Below are 26,694 nucleotides of genomic sequence, written 5' to 3'. Positions count from 1 at the left end.
ACGGCCTACAAAGGTCCTAAATGAAGCAAGACGTGGGATGAGTACGCACGCAAAACCCCCACAATAGGGCTACGGTCCCTGGTTTATTCCTGCACTAGCAGGTAAATACACTCAGGGCGATCGTACCAAGCACTCACTGCCAGCCCTAAGCCTTGGAGGCTCCCAGTGGCTACGTGGATGGCAACTATAAACCAAGGATTTGCAGATGAAAGAGTCGAGCGAGGCAGCAACGGCTCTCAGGAATCGCACCCAGGGCCACCCCACGCGGCGGGTCTGTTCAGAGCGTTGCGCTGGAGGCCATTAGCTCAGGAAGAAGACGAAAAACAAAATGAACGCCATGAGCATTAAAAAGACCTGCGCAAACGCACACGCTTCACAGCCGATCCTTGAAGGGCGGGTGGAGAGGCTGCTCCAAGTTCAGCTTTCAGGTATGGGATTTGGGGAAAGAAGCTGAGGGTTTAAGCTTTTCACAGCGCCCTGCCTTTACGATGAGGGTTCTATTGGACGAAATGCGGTTGTAGAAATTCAGGAGCTCGCTTTGGCCTGCGATGCAGCCGTATCTCCACAATACACCCTATTGACCCCAACTACCGCACCTAGCCGATCGGCAGCACGGCTAGACATTGTACCATTGAACCCACTGCATGCAACACATACACCAAGGGGCCCCATATCAGATTTTTCTCTATTTATTCAAGATTAGATGAGTCCACCAGTCCGCATTACGAATGGGCCTGTGAATAGCAATGTGTTATGGCTGGAGGGCCCTCGGTTGTTTGGGGAAATGGTCTGCCTGGATAAGTCAGCTCACCTTCCCTTATGTGCGTCATTGAAGAGTCTAGATCCTGATCGATACGTTGAATCATTTCCTCCTGATGCGTTATCATGGTTGCAACGCGTTGGAAAATGCTGGCCAACTCGCCGATTACCCGCTGCACGTTTTCTACTGCCTGCATGCAAAAGAAACCACAGGAGCAAACAAAACTGAGCGCTCGAGGCACCCTATAGCCGATGTCACGCTAGCAGCAAACAATCTCAAGCAACCCATCATAATCGGCTACAGTCTGATAGGCCCACAGCACACGGCTTCTAGGTCACGATGATGAAGCAGCATGCGAATTTCCTTATTTTAAAAGAAAGATTTCAGGGTTTAGCGTTCTAGCACGAAAAACTTGGCAGTAGTACTTCGGCTCTCGATTGCGCGTAGGAGTGCCCCTGTCGCGAGACGAGGGCAACGCGTTGGCCTCTGAAGAACAAACGCCACATATTTACAGCCTCCTTCTTTAGTCTACGTTCTACGCGTTTCCCGCTGTTCCCTGTCTTTCATGAAGATTTTCAGCAGCATCAAAAGCCTTCAACCCTCCCCTTCCTCCCGCCCCTTTACCCCCAAATTCTAAAGCGCGAACCCTTCGACATCGAAGATGCCATCGTCCGCGTCGGCAGTGCCCGATTCGCCCCCAAAGGAATACAAGTTCCTTCTTCGGTCTTGACGCTTGAGATTCTGCGGCAACATAAACGCTTGGCATCCCAGCGTTCAATTTTACACTTCCAAGAAGGCACGGAAGCTTGTCTGACAAGCGGCAGAGCACCAGCTCCTGCGCAGGGAGTAGCACAGTTCGGCAAAGATAAATGCATGGATGCGTATGCGCTGCCACGCAAGTCACTCTGACCTCTGTTCTTAGAGTCAGGATGTCTTTGAATTCCTTTGTCACATCCAACAGCCGAGTCTTCAGAACCTCAGTGACAGTGACGTAATGCTGACGAGAATGGCCGCTGCCACCCCCTACATTCGCCCCCAGCTTCGCAAGTAAATCTGTCTTGTGATTCAGTACGTTTATCGTCTGAAGCAAAGACAGCCCGCAAGCCCATATATACACACACATAGACCAAATGGCCAGCAGAACACCTGTACGAGAACACAAGAAACTCGGCACCCGCTATGCGCCGATAGTCTTTTTCCAGCCCCAATCACCTTCCGAATCTCGAAGGTCAACTCCTGAATCTGCGCAGTCTTGTCATTATAAATACCGCATTGTCTGGCCACTGCGAAGAAAACGCAAAGGACAGGAAGAAGACCATGCACTTTCCAAAGAGCAAGACTCTAGGGCCCGAACCGCCTCTTCCAACTAATATGCCTTCCTGCCTGCCAAGATCTGTCTTGCCTCCCCTCCCTTCCCCCGCATCAGGTTAATCCGCCCCTCTCGCCCTGACAAATCAGGCACTCTTCAATCCTTACGTTTGCCGAGTTCTTGCAATTTGAGGGAAGTGCTGTGCAACGCGTTGCCCATTTCTGCCGCGAGGGCATTGAACTGCTGATCTGTATCGGAAAAGTGCCTCCTCTGTTCTGCCCTCTCGCTCCCACCTGACAGCCCTAGCCTTTCAGCCGCTTCTACGAACTCATGCGTCCTGTCGTACCCCATCTTCGCTATCAGTGGGGGCTTTGGAAGAAAGAAGGCGGGGAAGGATTTAGCGCAGCAGCGACAACGACGAGAAGAATGCAGCGCTGGGGATGTTGTCCATGTTGAGGTTGTTATTGCAGGAAATTAGGGAGAGCTGTAAGTCGAGAGCAAAAGAACAGGACGGGGTAAGGGAGCACAGAAAGAGGTGTGAAAAGACACGAGGAAAAGAGAATAAGCGTTAAGCAAAAGAATGGGGAGAAGAGGGGATACAGCACAGGAGAAGTGTAGCTAACAGGCACCCAGAGGCAGAGAATATTTTTCACCGATCTAGGTGCCTTTGCAGCGCAAAAGCAATGCCTGTTCCTCCTAAAACGTCGCTTGGCGGCTTCGCCAGCAGCAACAGACAGCAAGCGAAGATCCACGAACAGCTGAGGAAAACACCATCCTTTCTTCATTCAAGATACAACTAACAAGAAATCACAAAGTAGCATAAATATTTGAGGGCTCGAATAATTCATGTACGCTTCGGAAATTGAATGACCGCTGACGACTCCCGCGTACTGCCGCCACCGAAAGTTGAACAGATGCCCGTATTGTCGGCCTCATCAAACTAGAAACTCCCTACCCTACACGTAAGCATTTGCCCTTTTTGCAGTTGGCATTTCGGTGGAAGTTTCTCTTTCTTGCTTTATGAGCAGAACCGTCAAGGAGCATGCAGCCCCTAGCCTTTTTGCTTCTTTCTTCATCCTTCTCTGGGCTTGCTGCTACAGCGATAATTTGGTATATACATGCATTATTGTGTTTTCCTTTGGTCACTCATATCAGTTCATATTCTGGCTTCTTCACTTCGTTCCAAGAGCACCCACCCACTGACTTGTTGTAGCGTCTCAATGGCTTTTGTGTGCTCTCTCCTCTCTCCCGAACTCAAGACCTTGGCCCTTTGCGCAAGGCAACCCCAGCGATCCGTCTTTACGCCTCATCATCCATTCAGGGGTTCACCGCTCGTTCGAGCAGGTGGTCTTCAGAGTTCTAGGGAAGTACGGCACCGAGGACCGACTCTGCTACCGCTCTTATGGAGGAACAGTGCAGGTGTGCATCCATTACCGTGTGGGTTTTAAGCCGGCAAACTATGCCTTGAGCCTAAAACTGTGGCTACTTCCTGGGCTTTCAAGTGTTCTCTTCACACTTGTGTTCCATGTTTGACTGACTGAACTTGAATTTGGGTTCGTTAAGCACTGGCACCATTTACGATTCCCCACCATGAGCAAAACTACAAATAAAACTACACAGCGAATACATCTTAACACCCATTTTCTACGTAGGCTGGAATAATGTTGTAGCCTCGAAACATTTTGAGGAATAATCCATACAAAAGCTTGCCAGGCGAGCAACCATCTTCCGAGGCGTACGAAAATGAATTACACACTTTGATTTGACGCGTGCGTGCGTACACGCATGTAACTTGGGTTGCATTCCTACTTCAATGCTTCGGGCTCAAGTGTCTGTGTATATCATCCACAGGTTGCTGCCGGCTGCTGCAGGTGCAGCACAGTGTCAGAGCGCTTGGGGGTTGTGCAGACGTCGCAGCTAACGAAGGTGATACAGCTGCCATTCAGACAAAAAGTAAGAAAAAGTCATCTTCTAGGGTTCCTGTGAGTCGGCTCTTGAAGATCAGCCGTCCGGGCTCCTCTCGAGAGGAAGATAGATGTAAAGGCAGTGGTGGAGTGCATCAGCAGCCCAACGAAAGCGATGCTACCGTAGACGCGTCAGCCTCCAGCGCATGCGCAGCTTCCCTTGAAGCGCAGGAAGCACCGGAGAAAGAGGCACAAGGGAAACAATCGCAAGAAACCAAACAAGAGTGGAAAGGAGAAAATGGTTCAGGGGAATTCGGATTCAAGTACAAGGGCCCTGAGCCAACAATGTTTGGCGACTGGGCCCACAAGGGGAGAGTCTCTGACTTTTAGTCCATTATTGGTTAGGGTTAGAAGGCAGTATTCTTCGCTTGCACGATTTCTCCTGGTATTGCAAGTTGCAAATTTCGGAAAGAAATCTGCTGTTTTCTGGCGTACATATTCCAAGACTTACCAGGTCTCACGCCTTCCTCGATCCGTGAATTGTCGGCCATTATGCTGCCGTTCACGTCGCACGGCGCGGTAAAAGTCTGCGTAGTGCAATAGCGTGAAGGTTTCTGGTTCGAGCTCAAGGGTTTAAGGGCAGATGATGATCGAACCTGCTCTGCAGCGGGGGTGTTGCTTGGATCATGGCGCACGGTAATAAACCCTGAAGAGAGCTCAACGCATGTGGAATCAATCTCTAAGCGTACATGAAGCTTACTTACCGTTCCTGTCCATGTTTCTAAAACCCAGATGGTCATGAAATTTTTTACTTTTTGAACACTGCGCATTTAGCATTGAACTCACTCTGTCACCCCGTTGCAGTAGTATGCCATCTTGTGAAGGTTTTACGTTTATGGGGATATGAGGTATAAAAGGTCAAGACTGCAGATTTCGCACTCACCATGGAAGCCACGGAGGGCCCAGGTCCGCCTTGATTCAGATTTAGGGTGAAAAGTTCGGTTCCGCTGTCTGCCCACCTGTTTTGTGTGTGTATAGTCTCTTAAGCGGATGGTTGTACAGTTATAACAAATGCTCACAGTGACAGTGCATCATCCACGGATGATACAATTCGCTGGTCGATGACATTCGCGCAAATCGCCTGCGGGAACAAGACCGAGACAGAGGTAAAGGCGTGAATGGTTTGAGTAGGAAGTCAAAGAGGAATGGTAGGGAGCGTCTTAAGCACATATTAGAGGAAGTGGGAGACACAGATAGGTGATACTGAGAAATAGCTTCAAAGGACCGAGTGACAGCGTGGGCACTGGGGGAACAACTGGGTAGGGGTGTCAGACTTGGCCTGCTTACTTGCTTGTTGATATCAAAAATGTAGGGAGAGCGCTGAATAGTTGAGGGTTTCACCCCGATTGCCCATCTGAAATTCCGTGCATCCTCTTGAAAAGCCAACAAGGCGCTGGAAACAAAGACCTACGAAGGACTTCGGGACGCCCTCAAATACCTAAAAAGGCAGAAGCATGTATTATACAGCATCACCATGATTCCGTTTTTAACTGACCAATGCATATAGAGCTAGTATTTGGAATTTCGGCTACAGTGGGTGTGTTGTATTCCGGTGCCCCAAAAGGCTTACCCTTGAGTGTCTCGGCACTTGTATAGTTTTGCTTCTTGTTGATTGAACATGAAATAGGAACATTTGGGGTCTTCTGAACACGCCTATCTCAATGATTGGATTGCACGCAAGCATTTAGCTCCAGGCATTGAGGCAATGGTACGTGAAACAGACTTGTTCGGCAGTGCTGAAGCTAGGAAAATCAACGCCAGAAATAGTAGTAATAAAAAGAACAAATTCATTGCTCTTTCTTGCGGGACTGTTGGACATCTGGGCACCTGACAATTCCGTGTGAAGTACCATCTACTACATCAGGGTTTGGGCAGTCCGCAAGTGCATCTGCATAGGGAAGCGAACATTCAGTATTCCGTTTCACCGGCTCTATTTGCCTGAAAGATAAGCGTTACCTTCCAAATGAAGGAAATTGAATATAGATTTAGGCGGGACCGCTAGGACAGTTCTGTGGCGCACTCTATGCGCCATCAACTGCAAGTTATGTTTACGCCATGCAACAATGGAGATGATGAAAATGTATATGTCTGACCCCATTGAAGAAAAAAAAGAGAGGGAAAAGGGCTCGAAGAAAAATCATTTACCTCCTCAAAAATACAGCAAACAGGACTGATGAGTGAGTGAGATAGAAAGCATTTGCCCTGGTTTTCCTTAATATTATTCTGCGTTGTGAACCTCCAGGTGTATGTATTCCTGAGCTCGATAGCCGTTTGCTTTTTTATTACGCACCTCTTTGTGTTACACTTTTATATATATTTTTGTGTTTCTTGTGCTCATTCACATCTTTCTTCGTTAAATCATTGCGAATCCCGTTGATGCGGTTCTCCCCTTTCAACAGGTTTCCTCAAGGAGGGCACTTAAAGATGGTGGCACAGCAGGTAGCATAAAAAAAACACTAATTAAACTTTAGGCGAAGACAACAAGGAATCCGTTCTCACAAGAAATAGCGTGGCTTTTAGAGTTGATACCTCCCATGAACTTAGAGTGTGGATGCTGTCAAAATGGAATTATGGCTTGCGGGTTCGGATGTTTTGCTATTTCTGATTGCTGTCAACAGAGCTGTCCTGAATTCATGCATCGAGTGCACAATCGCATGAAAACCAGCTTTCAGGCGCCAGTGGTGACGCGGCAGCTAAGCATTAGTGAAACGGCGAAGGGTTGTTCTTCGCTTTCCCTGCACTCTCATGAGAGAAGCGCAAGAGGCCAGTAACATCTGCCAATTCTGCTCATACCGTAAAGAGCTTTTTACCATGGCTTATATTGTAGGTTTGGGGTTTAGGGCTTTATTCGGGTATCAGATGTGGGTTGCACCCGACATGGGTTCGTCACACGATACCAGAATTCAAGACTTTCGTGTTCCTTTGATTATTAACATGATAACCCCAAAATAAGCACGAAGATGAGGAGTAGTGGTAGCAAACGTGCTGGTGCCAGCAAAGCGGATGAACAGTATCGAGGGCTTACGGGTTACAAGCGAGGCTTACGGGTTACAAGCGTTCAGGGAAACAGTGCTGACCGAGATATCTACATGCCGCAAGGGGCAAGGCGACTCCTAGCAAATAATTGAGCCAGTTAGCGCACTCGCTTTCACCAATATGAATTTGCACGCGCACATGCACCTTTTGGGGGTGGAGCTCAGCAGCTACATCTAGCGCAAAACATGTCACAGGATTCGCAAACCTTACTCATTGCGAACCCACTCAACCAGAGCTGCTCCATCCATCTTCAACGACGCAAAAGTAAAAATTGAACAATCTAACAAATTATATCGCAGCATTTAAGGAGAATTATTCGTCTTTGCTCATCGCGAAAGCAGGGGTAGCCCCATCTCCAAGCACATAGATACCTCCAACTCCTGAACGGGGGCCCTTAGAGGGGCCCCTTCGGTAGTGTGCTGATCGCAGGAAGGGGAAGATTCTGCCTTTAACCCTCCTTTAAAGGAGTCACTTGATTCGATTGGCTGCCGGTTTCTTTCTAGCACCTTCTTTACTTCAACGGGAAGCTGTCTATCCCTTAATCCAAATCCCATTACCCTAAACCCTGCTTCGTGGGCCTAGCACAGGATTGGGTATGATGCAGCGCACCACAGATGTAGCTCGCCGCTTGAGATTCAATTCTCGCGGCACCACCACCTTCCTCCTAGCATCTGTAAAGCGTGCCCGTTGCATTCCCCTTGCAGCAGCGGGGGCCCCCTTGCGTCCTGAAGGGGCACCTCAGAAGAACCTGTTGCTTTCTGGGCCCCCTCGGTTCCTGTATGCGCTGGTACGGCCGCTACAGCAGAGAAGATGCATGCAGACGCATCCACATGTGCACGAAAGCGTGCCTCTGCCTCACCCCGCGAATCAGGGTGTGGGACCCCTTCAAGGGGCCCCCCATTTCACTCCAATGGTAAAGGACTTGAAGAAGAACTTTCTTGAAGTAGATCCAGACAACCCGACAAGGCTCTTGGAGTACTTTTCCGATTTGTTGAGGCACGGGAATCTCGAGCCGAGCGACGCACAGAAAGACCTCATGAGAGAAATGCAGGTTAGACAGCTCAGCGCCTCACGCTTAGGGGTGACAGGGGACAAACGAGCCTTTTGACTCGGAGTTAAGGGAGCTTGAAGGCTTGATTTTACGATGGGAGGCCACAAAGGGTTCAGGCCTTCTTCCACACTGCACCGTCAGAGCGCGTGGGCAGATGCTACAAGCGCCCCGAGTTTCAGAGTTTAACGCTTATAGCTTTGTGAGCCTTAGGCATTGCTAGACGCCATAGAGGCGGAACAGATAAGCCGACCTGATGACTTCAACTTGGATTCCCCTGGCACTCTAGCCGACACCCAAGAGGCCCCCACTGCCTCCAAACCTCAGGTAAATCCGAATTGCAAGCCGCAGCTCTACCCCAAACTGTACGCCTTGCACATTTTCGTGTGAGCCTGTAAGAGCGATTTCACGGAGAGTAGTAAAGAGGTCCAAGCCGTTAGGGGTTATCATGGTTCTTATGGGGGTTTTGTGATGCGCAGATGCTGGCCGCGTTGGCTTCCTTGTGGAATCGTTTTATTGCGGTGCCCCCGCGCTGTGCGCCTCTTGCACTCACTGGGGTTTGGCCGTCTCTATAGATGTCCTTAAGAAATTCGCCTTCTCCCTTACACATCCTGGGACATCGATTTCGAATAAATGAACTGTCGTGTTGAATCGTTTTTGCTGCGTTGCGTTGTTTTGCTGCAGCAGAGGGTCCTGAAGCCCCCCCCGATGCTTCAAAGGCGGCACCGATCCCCAAAATCAGGGGTTTGTACATTTGGGGCGGCGTGGGACAAGGGAAAACAATGATTCTGGACGCTTTTTACGACTGTTTGAATTCCAAGAAGAAAATGCGAGTTCATTTTCATCAGTTCATGCTAGATGTGCAGCAGGTGATGATACGGGTTTGAATTAGGGGTGTTCAGGGGAGCTCGAGCTGCTCGCAGAGTGAGGAACTCAATTACCTTTTTCAAATCCTTTTATTTCATAGAGGCTAAAATCTGGTTCAGTGTCCTGCTACAGGAGCTGCACCACCTAAAGAAGGAACAGCCTACAGTGTCGGATCCTTTGATGGAAGTTGCAAGAAAAATCAGGCATAATGCCAAAGTACTCTGCTTTGACGAGTTTCAGGTATCTGGGGGAGCAAGGGCTCGGTGGACAGGCAGGCTTGCAGTGGAAGCTTCTTTTGTTCATTGCGGGCTGTGCTGGCCTTATTTCATTGCATGCGCAGGCATGAAGGCATGCACTCGAAGACTTGGGCAGTAGGGTTGAGCCTTAAGGATTCACGGGTTTCAAGCTGTTTCTCTTTGCGCTGCAGGTTGTTCACATTACGGATGCGATGATAATGAAACGACTTTTTGAGGGATTGTTTTCTGTGCGTGTCTTTCAGCTGAAGTCTAAACTGTAAAGCTTGTGTCTTAACACTTTAGCTGTAAATGCTCAACCTTCGACGGTACCGTGTATTCCAATGCCTGTTTACTCAGCGATGGTTCCTTGTGCGTGCGTTATAGCTGGGGGCGATAGTCGTGGCAACGTCAAATAGGGCCCCGCAGGATTTGTACTCGGGGGGCTTGAATCGTCAGCGCTTTTTACCCTTTATTCCTCTTTTGGAAAGATTTTGCAAAGTGTATCATATCGATACAAAAAAGGATTATAGGTATCTCTCAGCCTTAAACCGTTTAGTCCCCGGGCAGCACTCGCATGGTGCTGGGTGGATGTGAACGTGTACTTGTGACGAATGCACCAGCAGAATCTTCGTCCTCTGTTTCTCTTGAAAAACCAGCCCGCGGCGCGAAGCCTTTGCAAAATATTGGGTTTACTCTCCGGAAGCTCCACAACAACGATGGTGTTTGCTTTTCAGACTGGCCAAGGGGGGCGTCAGCTGCCGCAGTCTCTTTTATGCCCCCCCTAGGCCTGATGAGGTCATTATGAAGCAGCTAGAAAAGGCAGCAGGAGGCCCTTTGGAGCCGGGAGAGATTCAAGTTGCAATGGGGCGGACCCTTAAGGTGCGTCTCAACACGCACTGTAAATAATAGAAACGTGGATGCGCATGCATCTTGTGCGCTTTGCCATTGTGTTGATCAATGGCCTGCCCTTGTCTGTTTGAAGCTCTGCGCCCTATCGGCTCGTGCTTGTCCATTTCATGAGCTGCTCCTCCTTGTTTCACTTTATTTCCATCCGGTGTGCTTGCTTCTCTGTGTGTTTCAACTACCCCTTAGGTCCCTTTAATGCGTGGCGGCTTTGCTGCGTTCTCTTTTGGTGACTTGTGCGCTACGAATGTCGGGGCGGCTGATTACCTTTCGCTTGCTGCGCGCTTTCACACGCTGTCGCTTCACTCTATCCCCGACTTGCACCAGATGGACCTCTATCCCAACGAAATTCGGAGGTTTATTAGCCTTATCGACGTTCTATATGAACGGTAGGCCGCATTTCGATCTCCTAAAACTCAAAACCTATGCCGGAAGGCATACAGCACACCGGTTCGCTGGCACGCCTCCGTGATTCTACATCCACATCACCCTCATATGCGAGGCGCTGCCGTGGCCGTCCATGCCTTGCTTTCAACAGAGGCTCACGTACTGCGCCTTTAAACCGTTTCAGCATATGCTGCTGGCATCTGGTGGGCCTGTGAACGAAGTGTGTGCCGACGTGCACATGTATGCATGCCTGGTTGCTGCAGGGGCGTGAGGGTTTTGTTCGATGCTGAGGTTCCTATTTTTAGACTTTTAGGGATTCCTGTGGCCGTCAGCCAAATGGAAGAACTCCGCGCATCGCTGAGGGCGAAGTTTCGCAGACTCGGAGAGGCTTTTGATGCCATGGAACTCGTAAGAGTGCATGCATATGCGCATGGAGACGCGTACAACGTGCATATGTTTGCGAAGAGATGCATGGCTTTTCGGGATCACTGCTTGCCTTACCTGCAGCACTGTAGAGAAGCGGGGATCTTCACAGCAGAGGAATGGATGGCAGCCGCCACTAAGGTTTTGGGCCTTTCTCACAGGTAAATCTCATGCAAAGCAAAGTGCACAAGGCAGTTGGCTGTGTGGCTGGTACATGGCAACCGCTTTTGGCTCTGAAATGCGTTGTTGTCTCGCCCATTGAGGTCCCAGCGTTATTCCAGGAGAGATATGCGCGAGCACGGAAGCAGCACTTGCGCTGCAAAGTAACATAATCAGGATTTACTATATAACTTATTTTTGCTTTCCGCGGTATATTTGGTTGCAGCACTGCGCAATGCTTATTCACGATCATGTCGAGCGACGGTAGTGTTCCTTTGTCCGCAACTCGCATACGGTACGAACCCTAACTGTCCCCTGGTTCATTTCATAAGGTCTCTGCGGGCTAATCTGTTTCTTCTTCTGCTCTTTGTTTACCTATTGTGTGCCTGTCAAGTGTAACCCTAACAAACCGGTAGGGAAAATCGCTTTAGGAGGTGATGTGGCTCGATTTCCCTGTTCACTTGATGTGTCATCGTCAGGTCTTTGTTGTTCTTCCACATGGCCTGTTTTGACTTCGCTCCTCCAACGACTGCAGACTTATTCCTTTTTTCCAATGAAGGAGAGGCAACTGAGATCATGCGACACCCAGCTGTCTACGAGCTTAACAAGTGAGAGCATGACAGACCTGCCGTTTTCCTGGCTGTCGCATTATTAGTTTTCCATAAGGGACAGGCTACTTTTCAAACTGGGGCGCGAGTGCAGAGCAATTCTTTTCGCTTTTTGTTGCACGCGCGAATCTTTACTGGGGGGAGTTGCTTATGGGCGGTAAAGCAGTTACCGACATAATTCGCAGCAAATCCACAGGAATATGTTTTAAACTATGAATTCATCGTTCAGTATGCTTATGACGTTTCTCGCGTTGCGTCGCTGGTTGTACATAGCCACCTCTGCATGCGCCTATATAAGAACATTTGCTCAATTCTTTGGTGCGAGCAGACCCTAGGGTAATTTTTTGGTCTATCAAATGTGTGTTCATTGGTTATATCTTTCTGAAATTCGCTTTTGAGATTGCTGTGTTGGAAAATCGTAATATCACTTGCAGTAAGATACGTTACGTATTCCGGTTTTTGGCCGAATACTAAAACGCTGGCCTCCAGCCACACGATTGGTCTGCCTGCCCGTTTTTGACTGCAGCACCAGTTTGGAATCTAGCGGATCACAAGACAACCAGTTCGCTTTTATTCGAACAGTGTCCAGGTCCGTGTCGTCCGGCGTTTATACACATGAATTCCGCCGACAGAGTGCAAGTCCAGAGTGTAGCCTCGGTGTTGGTCGATGATGCTCTTGCCCACTCATTCCCGTTCGTAATTTTGGATTTGCTCTGTTCTCAATGCTTTGTGTTCGCCTTCCAATTGTGCATGCAGAATCAGAGACATGACCTCACTCCCCTATTTACTGTCTCATCAGAAAACCCATAGGTTGAACGACTTGACTACTATGGACATACATCGCAAGTGAATGCATCAAATCAGACAATCGATCGAAATATAGACACCGGGGAACGCATCAACAATGCAGGGAATATACATCTATCACGGCCTTTTTTTTGTACCAGGCAACTTGAAAGTTGAGTGAGCTACTTAACGGACAGTGCGAATGAGATCTCGAAGCCGTAAGGGCCGTCGTCTAATCATTAGCGCGTAATCTTTTGTCGGGTTCGGCTGTGCTGCTGTCAAGCCATACTACAAACCTTCGGCGGCCTTCCAAATTTGAGTTCTTTAAGGCTTTGAACTCTTAGGTCTGACATGGCCAAGCACGAAAGTACAACGGCACAAGGGATTAGGCTTCAGGCCTGATACTAAGGATGCACGGTAACACCTTTCAAAAGATCTAGCTGATCCTCGCAAAACCGCATAATGGGGTTTTGTTGAGGTGTGCGCACATCCATTTTAGTCATCATCGTCTTCTTCTTTCATTGCCTGTCTGCCTCTCCCTGCTTCTTTTTGAAGTCTGGCATCCTCTTCCGCCTCCCATCGCGCATCCCTTTCTTCTTGAAGCTGCATATCTTTTTGAGTTTGCTCGTCTGACCGGAAATCGACGGACACCCAATTTAACCAAACGCCGTCCAAAGGATCATTTGCCGCACTCACTCGCCGAACTTCCACGGGGTTCCGTTCTGAAATGAAATTCTGAAAAGATCAAAGGGCAGCCCCAGACGGAGAAGCAGAGGGAAAAAATCATGATTTTTCTGCTTCGATATCCAGTTTTTTAGTGCTTGATTAACGCAGCCACATTATTCATGAGACTTTTTAAGTAGCGCGTAAATATATATGTATATCCAAGGACTCGAATCTCGGGCATTTGCTTTTCCGACTCGGATTGATTCCCAGCGCAACGAATACTCTGGCGAAAGCTCACTTGATCAATCCAGGTGCGAAAATTTTCAGAGGAATAAGGACCATGGATCTCTTTGTCGTTTGAGTTTCCGAGCCAACGAAACTGCCAGTACACAGGGTCCACTTCCCCACTCGATGATGATAGGGCTGCTGAACAAGCCGAGCACGCGCATAGAAACACAGGTGCTGTATTGATATGCTTGCAACACGCTTCAGTCCCTACGCTACTGACGCTTCTATAAAAGCATGACTGACACTTTACGGCCCGAAATATCTAGGCTCATCGAAATAAATAACACCAAGAGCCAGTTCAGCTAGGGGGTCGTGAGAGGGAATGGAGCGCACAGAGAGATACACACATACATACGCACACACACACACACACACACACACACACACACACACATGCATACATACTCACATACATATATATATATATATATATATATATATATACGCTCCTCCCTATGCCATCCCGCCATCGAATCTTGGCCTCCCCCATTACCTCCATGTTCATTTGCTTCTGCCTTCTCGCTCTGCAACATTTCTTCCAGCTGCGTCTTGGTCAAGAAGTAGACATCTGCAAAAACAACAACCCCACACCGGACGTACACGCGTATGCCCCAGGACCAGAAGGCCTTCGCTCGCCCGCAAGACACCACTCTCGCCAAAACATGAGGAGCAGCCGCCACTGCTCCTCCTAGTCAGCATGAACACACGCATCCCAAAGAAACATAGCAAGAAAAAGGCAGTATAGAGCCTCTTGCTGACTGCCTCACTTCTTCCAGTGGCGAGCAGCGCCGTGCAGATTTCCGTAAGATCCTCGAAAGCCTTCCTATTCGCTTCGGCATCTCCGTTAGGCTCTCCTTCTTTCTTCCCTGCTTCCCCTCCCTCTGCGGCGGCAGCAACCGCTGCTGCTGCCTCTGCTTCCTCGCGCTCTGCCGCTGCAGCAAGAGCCGGTAGCACCCTCTGTTTCCTGGCCTTGCCCTTCTGAGACGGTCCATGGGGGGCCCCTGCTACGGGGGCCCCCCGCGAAGGGGCCCCCTCGGCAAGCCGTCTGAGCGCTCTGGAGGGCGTCTCTCCTTGATTGAGAATGCACAGGATTTTGCGAATTGAGTCTTGGACGTCAACAGTCACCTCAGGGGCAGGCGGTTGTTGGTGCCTCGTCGCGTGGCTCTGCAGCGCCGCCTCGCTCTGCAAAGAAGTCGCAAGGAAGCGAAACTTGCAAATGTGAGAAGCGGCTATCGTGGGCTTCCAATAGAGTGATCAGCACACACACAAACACACGCATGCACGTCCTGCCAAACTATCGCGGGCAGGGAGAGGTTCGACGAACAGCGAGAGGAGAGGAAGGGGAAAGGGAGAGAGAGGACGAAGGGGAGGGGGGGAAGGGAGAGAGGGGAGGAGGGGCAGTGTAGGCGCTTCTGACCAAGTCACCCTTGGTCTCTCCGAGGGAGTCTAGCCAAGGGTCTGAAACTTCATCGGGATTTGTCTTGCGCCAGAGGTAGTTGCCATCGCCGTCAAAAGTTCCCTCTTGCATTTCTCGCCGCATGTTGAAAGGTTCTAGAGGCACCTCCCCTGCGTCCGCCTGCAGGCATCGGAGTAGTGCAGAAAACGAGAATCGGGGGATAGGAGGCGGGAGGGGAATGGGGAAAATGGAGAAAGACAGGTTCAGAGCTGACAAGGGGCCCCAAAGGGACGACCAAAGCTGCCAAAGGAGCAATCTCTGCAGCTCCCCGTCTCACAGATACAGCTAGATGCCATTCACCACCAACATACTGCTCCAGTATGTTCTGCAGCTATGAAGATCGGTGGACAGGCAGGTAGACAGGCAGGCAGACAGGAAGATAGATAGACAGACAGAGAGATAGACAGGATGATAGATAGACAAACAGTTTTGCTAGATCGAAGCCAACCTGATCGGGGTCGGCTTCTCCTGCGGCATGCGCTGCAGCAGCAGAGTCGAAAACATTAAAATCAAAGCCGCGAGGGCCAAGCCCGAGGCGATGAACACCTGCAGCCAGCGCCTTTTTCTTCCTCCGCAAGTCCTCTACCTGAAAGAAGAAGGAAGCGCTGGGAACGAAAGATCCCATTATTTCACACAGCTCCGCCCTTTGTGGGCTGCACAGCGAAACCCTTATGAAAAGCACCCGAGAGAGAAGTGTGTGTGTGTGTGTCTGTGTGTGTGTATGTGTGTCTGGTTGTGTCTGTGTGTGTGTGTGTGTATGTATGGATGTGTATGTGCATGGCTGTGTCTGTGTGTGTCTGTGTGTCTGTGTGTGGCATCACAGCGGCTGCACACCAAAGCGATCACGAAGAGGCGGGGGAAAGGGGTCTCAGGCACTCGGGAAGCCGCAGATCGGCAGCGGGTGGCTTTGGTGGATGTACACTCGAAAGATGGTTCCCAGCAGGCGACGCGTGCGCACAAGCAGCAGCAGCAGCAGCAGTAGTAGGGGCGCACGGTTGGTTACAAAAGGAGCAGTTTTTTTTCGGGGAGGTTAATGCGAGTTCTCATCATGAACTCGATCGGCCTAACGGGAAGGGGCGCATCAATTTCAACACACACGAAATGCCTTTGAAAGACCTACTGTTTCCTTTGTGTATTGCGCGTCCAACATCTCCGCCTGAGAAGGAGTTTCTTCAGGAGCCGCTGAGACGGCGGGATGCAGCCCTGGGGATTTTTCGACATCTTCTGGCTCCGCCTCCCTCTCGACGCAATGGATTTTGGTTTCAGCGGCGAATTGAACTCTGCGGCGTCTCGGTGCTGTTCCCTGGAGTCCGTTCGGATCAGAGGCCCCCTGGCCGTCATTTTCTGGGCATTCTCTCTTCGTTCCCTTCATGGTAAGTGCCACCTACCCACCCTCCCTCCCGACGCAGTTTGACGTCCCTTGAAATCACGGCGGAGGGCCGCTGATTCATTTAATGCTTGCGAGGGGAGGAAAGAGGAGGCGCGCTGGTCCCTTTTGTTCAAGGGGGTCAGCGAGAGGCGAAGGAAAAATCCCCAAAGGCGTGGCACAGACGCAGGCACGCATATCCCCCGTGCAGCTAGTGGCGGGTGCTGCCCATATGTGTGTGGATGGACTCGAGCTGCAAAACAGATACACCAGCGACCGACTGACGATGGCCCTTCTGCTTCCTGCAAAAGATATTTTTCTTTGAACCAAGAAGGACTCCAGCCGTTTCATTGGGTCTTTTTGTGCTTGGGTGATGCATGCAGCAACGCACCAGCCCTACAGCGGAGAGCCGTCAAAGAGGCCCCTAGAGCAGCCTGACAGTCGTGCTTTGTCGCTTTCTTCATGAAATCATCAACAACTTCGAACAGATCACACTGCCAAAGTGGGTTCCCCCGCAAGCAAGGTGACCCCTGCCGCGCTACCGCCGCGCCGCTGCCGCGCTGCTGCCGCGCGACTAGAGGACCTCCACTGCATCTCACGCGCCGTGAAACATCGAGTGTCCATATCTGCACATATGTGCATGCCGGATCAAGTCTTGATCGGATCGAGTCAGACGCGAGGCCCCTACTAGGGCAATGTCGGAGGAGGCGCATGCAGAAAGCCCCCCTGACGCGGGGGCGCAGGACGAGAGCAACAAGCGCCGGCAGGAAGAGAAGCCAGCAGAGGCGGAGAATGCGCGCGATGCGGGAGAGCGCACAGCTGAATCCGTCGAAGGCGGAGTAACAACACCAGCCGCAGCAGCAAGCGGTGCAGAAACGAATGCGACGGAACCAACAGGGGCTGCTGCCGAGGCGGAGGTTGAATCCAGTACCGTCAGCCTCATGCAGCAGCAGAGAGGCCGAAGGCGAGCCGTCAACAGCCGAAGGGCAAACCAGAGAAAATGCCCCGTCCCCCCTCCCCCGCCTTTTTTAAGGGGAGGCACCTCTTCGAACACACCCCCACCACCTCCCCTCGCATGCGCAGGAAGCGTCCCCCCACCCCCGCCGCTGGGAAGCCCCTCTAGCGCAACGCCTCCCCCGCCTCCTCCCCCCTTGCTGCCCCCCCCCCCTGCTTCGTTGTCTGTGCCGCCCCCTCCAGGAGCAGCTGCCGCTGCTGCTGCAGTCCCTCCTCCTCCTCCTGCTCCGCACCTCCCGCCTGCTGCTGCTGCGACGGCTGCCTCAGCACTGATGCTGCTGCGGCGCCCTCCCCCGCCTCCTCCTCCCCGCAGACCTTCCCCTGCAACGGCTACCCCCAAAAACTCTCCGGCAACATTCTACGGCAATAGCAGAGGGGTCTGGCCGCAGTCGCAGCAGCAGCAGGGAGCTGGCGATTCTGACCCTTTCCGCGAGCTGGCCTACTTCACGCTGCTGCAGCAGGAGCTGCAACAACGACAACACAGTCCTGCAGCCGAAGCGCCCGCCGCTGCAACAGCTTCGACGGCGGCGGCAGCTGCGTCGGAAGCTCTAGCCGAAGGGGCAGCGGAGGCGCACTTTATCCAGCAGCTAGAGTCCGCTCGTAACTACGAAGACTGCAAACAACTGGTCATATCCATCCTCCCGCGGGCTGCAAGCTCCCCCCAGGTGCAATCGACCGCCGCATTGCGACTTGCGATTTGGGGTAGCCGGGAGTTCAGGGAGTTGCAGCAACAGGAGCAACAGCGCGCTAGGAGGACTGCGCAGACGCAAGCAGAAACAAATCTGTATGGCGGTCCTGCACCAGGCAGAGCGCTCTCAGAGGGGCCTCTCTTGGATTTCCAACTCGACGAACGGTCCGTCTTGCGGTGCCGACGACATCAGAAGGGGGGATGAAGAGGGGTTTCGTGGTTAGAGGCAGCGTCTGGAGTCGGATCGTGCGTTCAGATTCATAGCGCGAACGCAAAGGGGCTTCAACGCGGCGAAAGTAGCCGCTGCTCTGGACCCTCAGTGAAGGCGTCGGGCCGGTATGGGGTGCGTTTGCGGCTCAGGTACATGGATTTCAAGCAGCGCATGCGCCTGGCGCTGCAGCAGCTGCTGCAGCAGCTGCTGCGCAATTCGCACGGCACGCCCTTGACCGCTGATTGCTTGTGCAACGTCTTAGGGGCAGCCGCGCTTTCAAGGGTGTTGCCTATGGACTCTATTCGCCTGGTGGGAGGCGCCCTTAGAGGCTGCCTTCAAAGCCTGACTCCGAAGGAGCTGGTCAGGATTCTGAGCAACTACGCCAAATGCATGCAGCTCGAAGGCGATGCTCATGGGGGCATCAACATCACGGTCGAGGATCGTGATTTCACGCAGCGCATCATTCAACAGCTGCTGCGCTGTACAGACACCCCAGCAGAGGGCCTGAAGGCGGAGACCCGCGAAACCCTCACAACCCTAAACCCTAAGGAGCTGACGCAGTTACTTAGGGCCTGTGACAGGCTGTCGCTGGAATCACCTGAACTGATGCAGCACGTTGGACAGCTTTCCCTCAAGAAGCAAGCAAATTTCTCGCCTGACGACTGGGGCACCGTCGTTTGCGGTAAGCGTATCCCCACTTTTTCTAAAGTCGTCTGTTTCTGCATTCGCGTGCATCTTCCGGCGTCAATCAATTCCCTGGCAAGCAGGGCCCCCTCAATGCACGGCAGAGCAAAGCGGGGCCCTTGAACTCGAAATCAGGATGATAGGAGGAGAGGGTTCCAAGGGTTTAGGAAGTTTTTGTGAGTATGTGTGTGTGTGCGTGTGTGTATGTGTGTGTGCCTATTGTTTATGATTGTTTTCAGTGTTTTCGCGAATGGGCATTCCTTTGCGGGGGGACTGCAAGAAGCAAAAGAGGCCAAAACAGAGCAGGGACTGGGAAAAGCCACCCCCTCCGAAGAAACCCGTGCCAATTAGTCAATGCTAAAGCCGTTGATGATCTTAAGTGTAGGCTTAGGAGTCGTGGGTGTGTAGCTTATTTTACTGACACAAGAGAATTGCAAAAGTACCCCTAGCTGCGAGGCGAACAGGGGTGCCTCCTGTTGACCGTGCAGGGTGAAAATGCTAGTTGGCATGTTTTGTCGCTGGCCATTAACCAGAGTACATTCGCCATATAGCGATGTTTTCCAACTGAGGTGCTTCGGTAGAGGCGCGTCATGCGCTTAGCCTCCATGAAGACATGCTCGGTCGCCCTTAAGACACTGAAGGAACGCACATGAGGGTGTGGGGCTTCACGAGCTTTGGTGCAACCCCTGATGATAAAAAGATCTCTTTTCTTATTTGAGACCTCTGTTACAGCCTATAATTGGCGATTTCCTCGACCTTGGTACAGATCTAGGGTCAAGAAAGTAGGGTTCGCTATCCGCATACCATACCCCAGCCCGCATCCACATCCGGCCGGGGTGCGAATTTCATATAGACAAGCCCACTCCTCGAGAACTAAGCGCACAGGCTGCTTGTATTTCAAGGCGTACTGCCAGCTAAGACCGTGAACTTATTAGTGTTTCTTCATGCGGGAGGTTCATCGCCAAATTTAGCATCGACTGCTGCCGCTTCCCCCTGGAGGGCTTCGTCGTAGGTCTTCTCAAGGGCCACGTTCCCGCGTGTTCCTACCCTGAGGCACATGTTGAGGCTGCGGAAGGTGTTGGAGTTTTAGAAAAATGAGGCGCTACCGTGCACAGCAACTGACACTTTGCCACAAAGGAGCCAGGGCAAGCGGCTAGAGAACTTGCAGTACACCTGAACGAATGCCTAGGTAATTTAGCCTTCTTTGGAGTGTTGCTTACAATCTGTCTTTGAACATGAATATGGCGATTGCAGCCATCATCACAACAAGGCAGCCTGCAGTTGCAATGAAGAAGATGCTGCTGTTGCCTTCGTTGTGTGCGTCTTCTGTGGAAAGACAGCACACCCATAAGGGCCGCTTGTAAGTAACGAAGAACGACTGCATTACGGGCCCCTTGTTGCACGTTCGAGGGGAGATTTGCCATAGCGCCGAGGGTGCTCCTCTCCACATCAACTCCGGCATATCCACAGGGTTCCAGTTAGACACAAGCATGCAAGGCAATGGGGGGAGGGCGGGAGGGGCAGGAAAGTGGCTTCTCATGAAGAAGTATACACACAAGTAGGTTGTGTAAAAGGAGCCACGGTACTGTGTACCTCAATTGAGCTGCTCTTTTGCTTTGTACCAAAGTTCGTACAAACGGGCATGCAGAGCAGTGAGGGCATACTCCCGTCTGCCTCACCTTGACCTTGGGTAGCAGAGCTGGAAGTCTGCAGGAAAAGTTTCTGGATGTCGCAAATATCTGACGTTGTGGTCTCTTGGTTGTAAAGAATGTCGTCAAACGCTATCTCCGCCTGCATAGCAGCTTCCATGTTCTGCTGCTTCTTTTCTAATGAGATGTATTGACTGGAGCTCAGACCTATCTCGAAGCCACCTTCTTCGAGCACTTGTTCATCTGCCGAATTCACTTTCACATTCACCTGGCCCCTGCAGGGGACGCGAGATACGCATGCAGATACACAAGGCGCTATGTATTCCATCATGCTGCCAAGGACGGGGGCATCTGTAAACCCAGCTAATTCAACTGTATTAGCTAGCAGTTTGTCTATCCAACAAATGAGTGCCTTGGTGAAAGTATTTAAATGCAAATAAAAATGCACAAATGATCCAGACCCGTGGATCGCCCAAACACACAGGCACTCGCCCATCCACATAATTATGTACTATATGTATATATATATATATATATATATATATATATATATAGATGCACACATACATGCACACATAGAACTACGTACATACACATATGCATATATACACATAAACACCAAATGCAGAACAATAGAGATGCAATATGGATATTCTAGATGCCGGCCTGCTCATTATCATGATGGATTCGGCCTATAAGACAGTAGCACCATATGCACGCATGCACAGATACCCCGAATACCGGTAATCTGTAGGACTGTGTCATTTACCTACCTATATTCGCCCGGTAAGAAGGGGCGCATGTAAATGCGAGCGACCTTGGACTCCCCAGGCTGTAACTGGAAGCTATGGTCTGTGCACTTAATCTGCAACCACATGCCTCCTAGTCGTGCCACCTGCAGCACACGAAGTCGGCGGTCCTATGCACGAAGCTGGATGCAAATAATAGGGGCTTCTGCTGGAGGACAAAGGAAAGGCGCCAGACGCGTGCTCAGTGGCAGCAACACGTGCTTCCTGCAGCTCTCGGAGCTGCACAGTTTGCCGAATCCTGTTGCGCCATCTACTATCTAGCCATCCAATTGCTTATTAAAACCCGCAGCTAGCTTCCCAGCTACCTGAGGGGCATCTTGGCTCGCCGAAGGGGTTCAACAGCTGGTGGCTACTAGCGGCGCGCCCCTCCAGTGCGCTGGCCATGAGACTGGCTAGATAGATGGAAACGCACCGAAACAGCAGCTTCTGCGTTAACTATCGCTCCCCAGAGCGTCGCGGTGCTGAGGCTCTGGACGGGAGTTGAGGAAACGCGCAGTATCTCTAAAACTTCTGCTGCTGACGTTTCAGATTTTGCAGAGGCGAACACTCCATATACTAGCGCGGCAACGCCTGAACGCATGTCGCAAAGCGACTTACTTTTGCGCCGTGGAAGGCTGCCTGGAGGGCTTTAGGATGAGGGCTCTAACACCTTTCGAGATTCGGCCTTGCCACAGGAGCTTCCTGCGCTGGGTATAGCTGCGCAGCTAGCTGACAAGGCGGCTGCACCACGCCCCTACAAGGCGGCCTGCCCAGCCAGGCTTCATCAGATACAGTGCAGCACATGGGAGGACCCTCAAAACAAAGAAACCCCAGCTGGCCAGCAGGAAAAGCTGCTGCCGCTTTGTCGGGCAGGACGGCTAGGTGTGTGTATCTGTGTGTATCTCTGTATGTCTGTCTGTGTATCTGCGCATGCGTGTGTGTATCTGTGTATGTCTATGTGTGTATCTGTGTGTGTGTCTGTGTATTTATGTATGTCTGTCTGTGTATATGTGTGTGTGTCTGGGTGTGTGTATGTGCATGTGTGTATATGTGTGTGTGTGTGTATTTGTGTGTGTTTGGGTGTATGTAAATGTGTATATATATGTATTTATATATCTATATATGTAGCTATATATACATATACATTTCTGCGTGCGTCTGTGTGTAGGGGGTTTCGCCCTATTGGTGGCTGCAGCGAGATGGGAGGGCCGCGTTTAGGCAGCGCTAGCAGCGTGTTTGCTTTTTGGCATGTGGAGACGTGCGCAGAAGGCTATTCGAGGAGATGAGCACTTTCGCATGGCGTGCCGCACGTAGGGAGTGAGAAAGGCGTATAGCGCACAGCAGGTAGGAAAGCGAGCTAGCGAGGAGGAGCAGGCTTACCAGCTACAAAAGCCGCAGCAGCCGAAGTGCCGGACTCATATTCATAGCCGTCACCGGGAGCAGTGGAGAGGATGCGATTTCCAGGTGCACCAAGATGAATCGCTTGCCTCCCGTGATTGGTGTACGAGGAGAGCGCATTGGCTGTGGCCATGGCAGCGACGCTGCACGCAACAACCCCTCAAAGTTGACAGCAAAGAGTTGAATATATGTATTCAATCACCGCCGCAGCGGTCCTGCTGGGAGGGAGGGGACATAAAAAACACGACACGGCTCCCTGGCAGAAGCAGTAGTAGTACTAGTGGTAGTAGCAGCAGGTGGGGTAGTAGTAAGGATAGTAGTAGCAGGTGGGGTAGTACTAGTGGTAGAATTAGCAGGTGGGGTTGTAGTAGGGATAGTAGTCGCAGGTGGGGTAGTACTAGTGGTAGAATTAGCAGGTGGGGTAGTAGTAGGGATAGTATTAGCAGGTGGGGTTGTAGTAGGGATAGTATTAGCAGGTGGGGTTGTAGTAGGGATAGTAGTCGCAGCAGTAGTAGCAGAAATAGTGATACTTTGGTTGGCATAAGCAGTGCCTTCAGCAGCGGCCGTAACAAGAGCCGTAACAGCAGTTTGACAGCCGCAGCCGTAACAAGAGCCGTAGCAGCAGCACGCGCATCAGCTTAACGGCAGCAGTATCAGCACCAGCAGCAGCACGAGCATCAGTTCAACGGCAGCAGTATCAGCACCAGCAGCAGCACGAGCATCAGTTTAACGGCAGCAGTATCAGCAACAGCAGCAGCACGCGCATTAGTTTAACGGCAGCAGTATCAGCACCAGCAACAGCACGCGCATCAGCTTAACGGCAGCAGTATCAGCAACAGCAGCAGCACGAGCATCAGCTTAACGGCAGCAGTATTAGCAGGAAGGGGAGCAGCAGTACTTGGCTGTGTTGGGAATGTTGAAGGACGCTGGAAACTGATTTTGCTCTTGCAGATCCAGTCCTTGATTGCCAGCACCATTTACAATAAGCATGCCATGGCCTTTGCGAGCCTTGGCTGCGAATTGAAGTGCTCTTTGAATAGCCTGACTGGCAAACGAACTTCCCCAGCTGTTGTTTACAATGTGCGCCTTTCGAGCGATAGCCATGTCAAGTGCTCGAACGGCGGCTGCAGTAGACCCCTAAGGCAACCCCAACGCAGGCAGGCAGCAGCAGCAGCAGCATTCCGCAGCAGCAGCAAACCAAGCCACACACAGACGCATGAGCTTGCACACAAAGAGGCGCAGAGACACTGCCTGCCAGACTGCTCGCTCCAAACAGACTCCGTTGCACCCGCAGCTCAAACTCACAACACGTTCGCGAGCAGGCCTGCCTCTGCCGCAGGCTGGCGCTTAAGAGACAGCTTTCGCTGGACTTACATATCCAGAAGAATTATAGAGACGGCAATCAAGGAGCCGCGTCAGAGGCGCACAGCCATAGATGCCTTGCCGCCCCGCGGGTTTGGCCGCTATAATTCCTAAGAAAATCCAAAAGCGTGTCGCATGCTCGCCAAGGTACCATCGCCAACGAAGAAGAAGCGGCATGCACACCTGCAGGCTTTTTCGACAGGCAGCGGCAACGAGGCGTGGTAGATGAACCTCAGACGGCAGCAACTTTACCTGCAGTGTGTGTGCCGTGGGAAAAGAGGGAAGCTGCACTGGCTTTCGCGGCTTCTGCGTCAACAGCACCATATGCGAAGCATCACAAGAGCAGCAGCAGCAGCACGCATGTATATACACACAGACGTAGACACACACAGACAAATACACAGACACAAATACACAAATACACAGACAGAAATACACACACTATTACCAACATTCACGCGCTCTGACCCCCCCATCACCAGAAGCAGCAGCCTCCATTGCGGCAGCAGATGAAGCACCAGCCTCGGCAACAGAATCCTCGTAGATGACAGTGCCCCTCAGATCTTTGTGAGGCGCAATGCCAGTGTCCACTACCGCAACCTACAGCGAACAAGAAACGGATGCAGTAGTCTCAGGAGAATAAGGAAAGATATGGCTTTTGCACACTCCCTATGGCAGACACGGAGAACGCTCATCAAGAAGGTGGCCTACAAAGCGCGAGGCAGTCACAGATAAAGAGAGAGAGAGAGACAGACAGCGAGATAAATATACACACATCGAAAAATACACACACATACATACACAAATGTACACACACAGAGACTTACACACATACATACACAAATGTACACACATAGAGACTTACACACATACATACACAAATGTACACACATAGAGACTTACACACAAACATAAACAAATACATACACAAATATGCACACACAAACATACACAAATATGCACACACAAACATACACAAATACACACAAATATGCACCCACAAACATACACAAACACATACACAATTATGCACCCACAAACATACACAAATACATACACAATTATGCACCCACAAACATACACAAATACACAAAAATATGCACACACAAACATACACAAATACATACACAAATATGCACACATAACCATACACAAACAGATACACAATTATGCACGCATAAACATACACAAATACATACACAATTATGCACACATGAACATACACAAACACATACACAATTATGCACCCACAAACATACACAAATACACACAAATATGCACACACAAACATACACAAATACATACACAAATATGCACACACAAATATACACATAGAGATATAGAGCCAGCCACAAAGACACACAGCTGCCAGTGTAGATTTTAGAGCTTACCAAGACATCCTTATGCCCTTCCTCCCCCTGGGCGAACACTTGAGGGCAGTGAACGGCAGAAACTCCCCACTGCTGCTCGGAGGAGCGCGTGCTTTCGCTATGAGGCAGATCAGAGGTGTTCGTTTCTGCGCAGAGAAAAGGTGACAAGTGTGCAGCCGAAGAATTTTTCTGCATGGCAGGAAGCTGCATTTGATGCATGCAGCATCGACGGATGTGCGTGCATGCGTGTGGGCAGGACGAGAAGAGGCGCTGCCGAAGACACGAGAGAAGCAGAGATCGGATTTCGGAAAAGAGTTCACATAGAGTTCAACGAAGCAGGACTAAAAAAGCAGCGGCGCAAATCCCCCTGTGTGTGTTTTGCCCGAGAGGCAGAGCCATCTCGCAACAGACACACGCATCGCGATACGCAGTGACAGCGAAAAAAAGCAGCATTCCAAGTATATTCGAGCTCCAGCAAGTCTATTTGATCTGCTTTACTTGATCTCTGCTTAATTTGATCTCTGCTTTATTTGATCTCTGCTTTATTTGATCTCTGCTTTATTTGATCTGCTTTATTTGATCTCTGCTGTATTTGATCTGCCGTGCACCCTCCACGCGAGCAGCAAGCCGCTTCGAGAGCGACAGCCAGCGGGAGAACCGCGCAGACTGCAGCCACTTGACGCTTGCGCAGACAGCTAGCCAGAGACGGAGACGCGAGGATCGGGGGAAGCAAGCGAAGCGAGCTCCAGATGCGGCATGAAAAGAGAGGAGAGGGTATAATAAGGCGAGGAGGTGGTGATTTGCAGAAGCTACGAAGTGTGCCAGTGCATGCGCAGACCCCTGTAAGGCACAAATTGCAATTGGGAGGCAGGTACCACCATTGAAGCCTTAAGAGAAGTTGCGTCTTTCTCTTACGTTCGGTGGAGTCGTGGCCAAGGCGCTGCTCTGGTGTCTGTACTGTGTCGGATGCGGCTGCTGGTAAACTTAGGATGTCGAGCTGAGGCACATATATATATAGGCACGACACAACCCCGACAAGTGAAATCAGAGGCTTACAGAGAGAGAGAGAGACAGAGAGAGAGAGAGAGAGAGAGAGAGAGAGAGAGAGAGAGAGAGAGAGAGAGAGAGAGAGAGAGAGAGAGAGAGAGGGAGAAAGAGAGAGAGAGGGAGAGAGAGAGAGAAAGTGAAAGAGAGAGAGAAAGAGAAAGAGAAAAAAAAAAAAAAAGAGGCACGAAGACAGAGCACAAGAGACAGAACAAAACAAAGAC

The 26,694-nt window shown here is 51.0% G+C and overlaps 5 protein-coding genes across 5 annotated transcripts; 2 read left to right on the top strand and 3 right to left on the bottom strand.

Moving 5' to 3' along the window:
* Window positions 1–300: 300 nt before the first annotated feature.
* On the bottom strand, window positions 301–2,420 carry LOC34622850 (syntaxin-31). The gene is made up of 8 exons (XM_026338488.1): window positions 2,237–2,420; window positions 1,973–2,043; window positions 1,671–1,841; window positions 1,407–1,501; window positions 1,186–1,246; window positions 812–950; window positions 482–543; window positions 301–354 (listed from the first exon to the last, which is right to left on the bottom strand). The coding sequence occupies exons 1-8, from the start codon at window positions 2,418–2,420 to the stop codon at window positions 301–303; spliced, it is 837 nt and encodes a 278-aa protein (XP_026194273.1).
* Window positions 2,421–6,993: 4,573 nt separating this feature from the next.
* On the top strand, window positions 6,994–12,550 carry LOC34622852 (cell division protein ZapE). Its single transcript, XM_026338487.1, has 14 exons — window positions 6,994–7,080; window positions 7,941–8,120; window positions 8,597–8,651; window positions 8,802–8,986; window positions 9,117–9,224; window positions 9,605–9,750; window positions 9,955–10,099; window positions 10,313–10,512; window positions 10,774–10,918; window positions 11,018–11,094; window positions 11,319–11,387; window positions 11,572–11,700; window positions 12,227–12,289; window positions 12,457–12,550. Exons 1-14 carry the CDS (start codon window positions 6,994–6,996, stop codon window positions 12,548–12,550), a joined length of 1,683 nt encoding a protein of 560 aa, XP_026194272.1.
* A 431-nt stretch (window positions 12,551–12,981) lies between these two features.
* On the bottom strand, window positions 12,982–16,268 carry LOC34622853 (CD2 antigen cytoplasmic tail-binding protein 2). Its single transcript, XM_026338486.1, has 7 exons — window positions 16,017–16,268; window positions 15,345–15,482; window positions 14,851–15,016; window positions 14,208–14,441; window positions 13,908–14,008; window positions 13,451–13,684; window positions 12,982–13,221 (listed from the first exon to the last, which is right to left on the bottom strand). The coding sequence occupies exons 1-7, from the start codon at window positions 16,266–16,268 to the stop codon at window positions 12,982–12,984; spliced, it is 1,365 nt and encodes a 454-aa protein (XP_026194271.1).
* A 689-nt stretch (window positions 16,269–16,957) lies between these two features.
* LOC34624538 lies at window positions 16,958–19,220 on the top strand. The gene is made up of 4 exons (XM_026338485.1): window positions 16,958–17,226; window positions 17,590–18,129; window positions 18,325–18,857; window positions 19,099–19,220. Exons 1-4 carry the CDS (start codon window positions 16,958–16,960, stop codon window positions 19,218–19,220), a joined length of 1,464 nt encoding a protein of 487 aa, XP_026194270.1.
* Window positions 19,221–21,277: 2,057 nt separating this feature from the next.
* Window positions 21,278–25,636, bottom strand: LOC34624537 (alkaline elastase YaB). The gene is made up of 6 exons (XM_026338483.1): window positions 25,448–25,636; window positions 24,519–24,656; window positions 23,593–23,831; window positions 22,677–22,837; window positions 21,730–21,887; window positions 21,278–21,403 (listed from the first exon to the last, which is right to left on the bottom strand). Exons 1-6 carry the CDS (start codon window positions 25,634–25,636, stop codon window positions 21,278–21,280), a joined length of 1,011 nt encoding a protein of 336 aa, XP_026194268.1.
* Window positions 25,637–26,694: the final 1,058 nt, after the last annotated feature.

Source organism: Cyclospora cayetanensis, unplaced genomic scaffold (assembly GCF_002999335.1).
Source record: "Cyclospora cayetanensis isolate NF1_C8 unplaced genomic scaffold, CcayRef3 CcayRef3_contig_266, whole genome shotgun sequence".
NCBI classification, from domain to species: domain Eukaryota; phylum Apicomplexa; class Conoidasida; order Eucoccidiorida; family Eimeriidae; genus Cyclospora; species Cyclospora cayetanensis.
The sequence above is the reverse complement of the archived record's forward strand: the minus strand, read 5'-3'. Positions and strand labels throughout refer to the sequence as shown.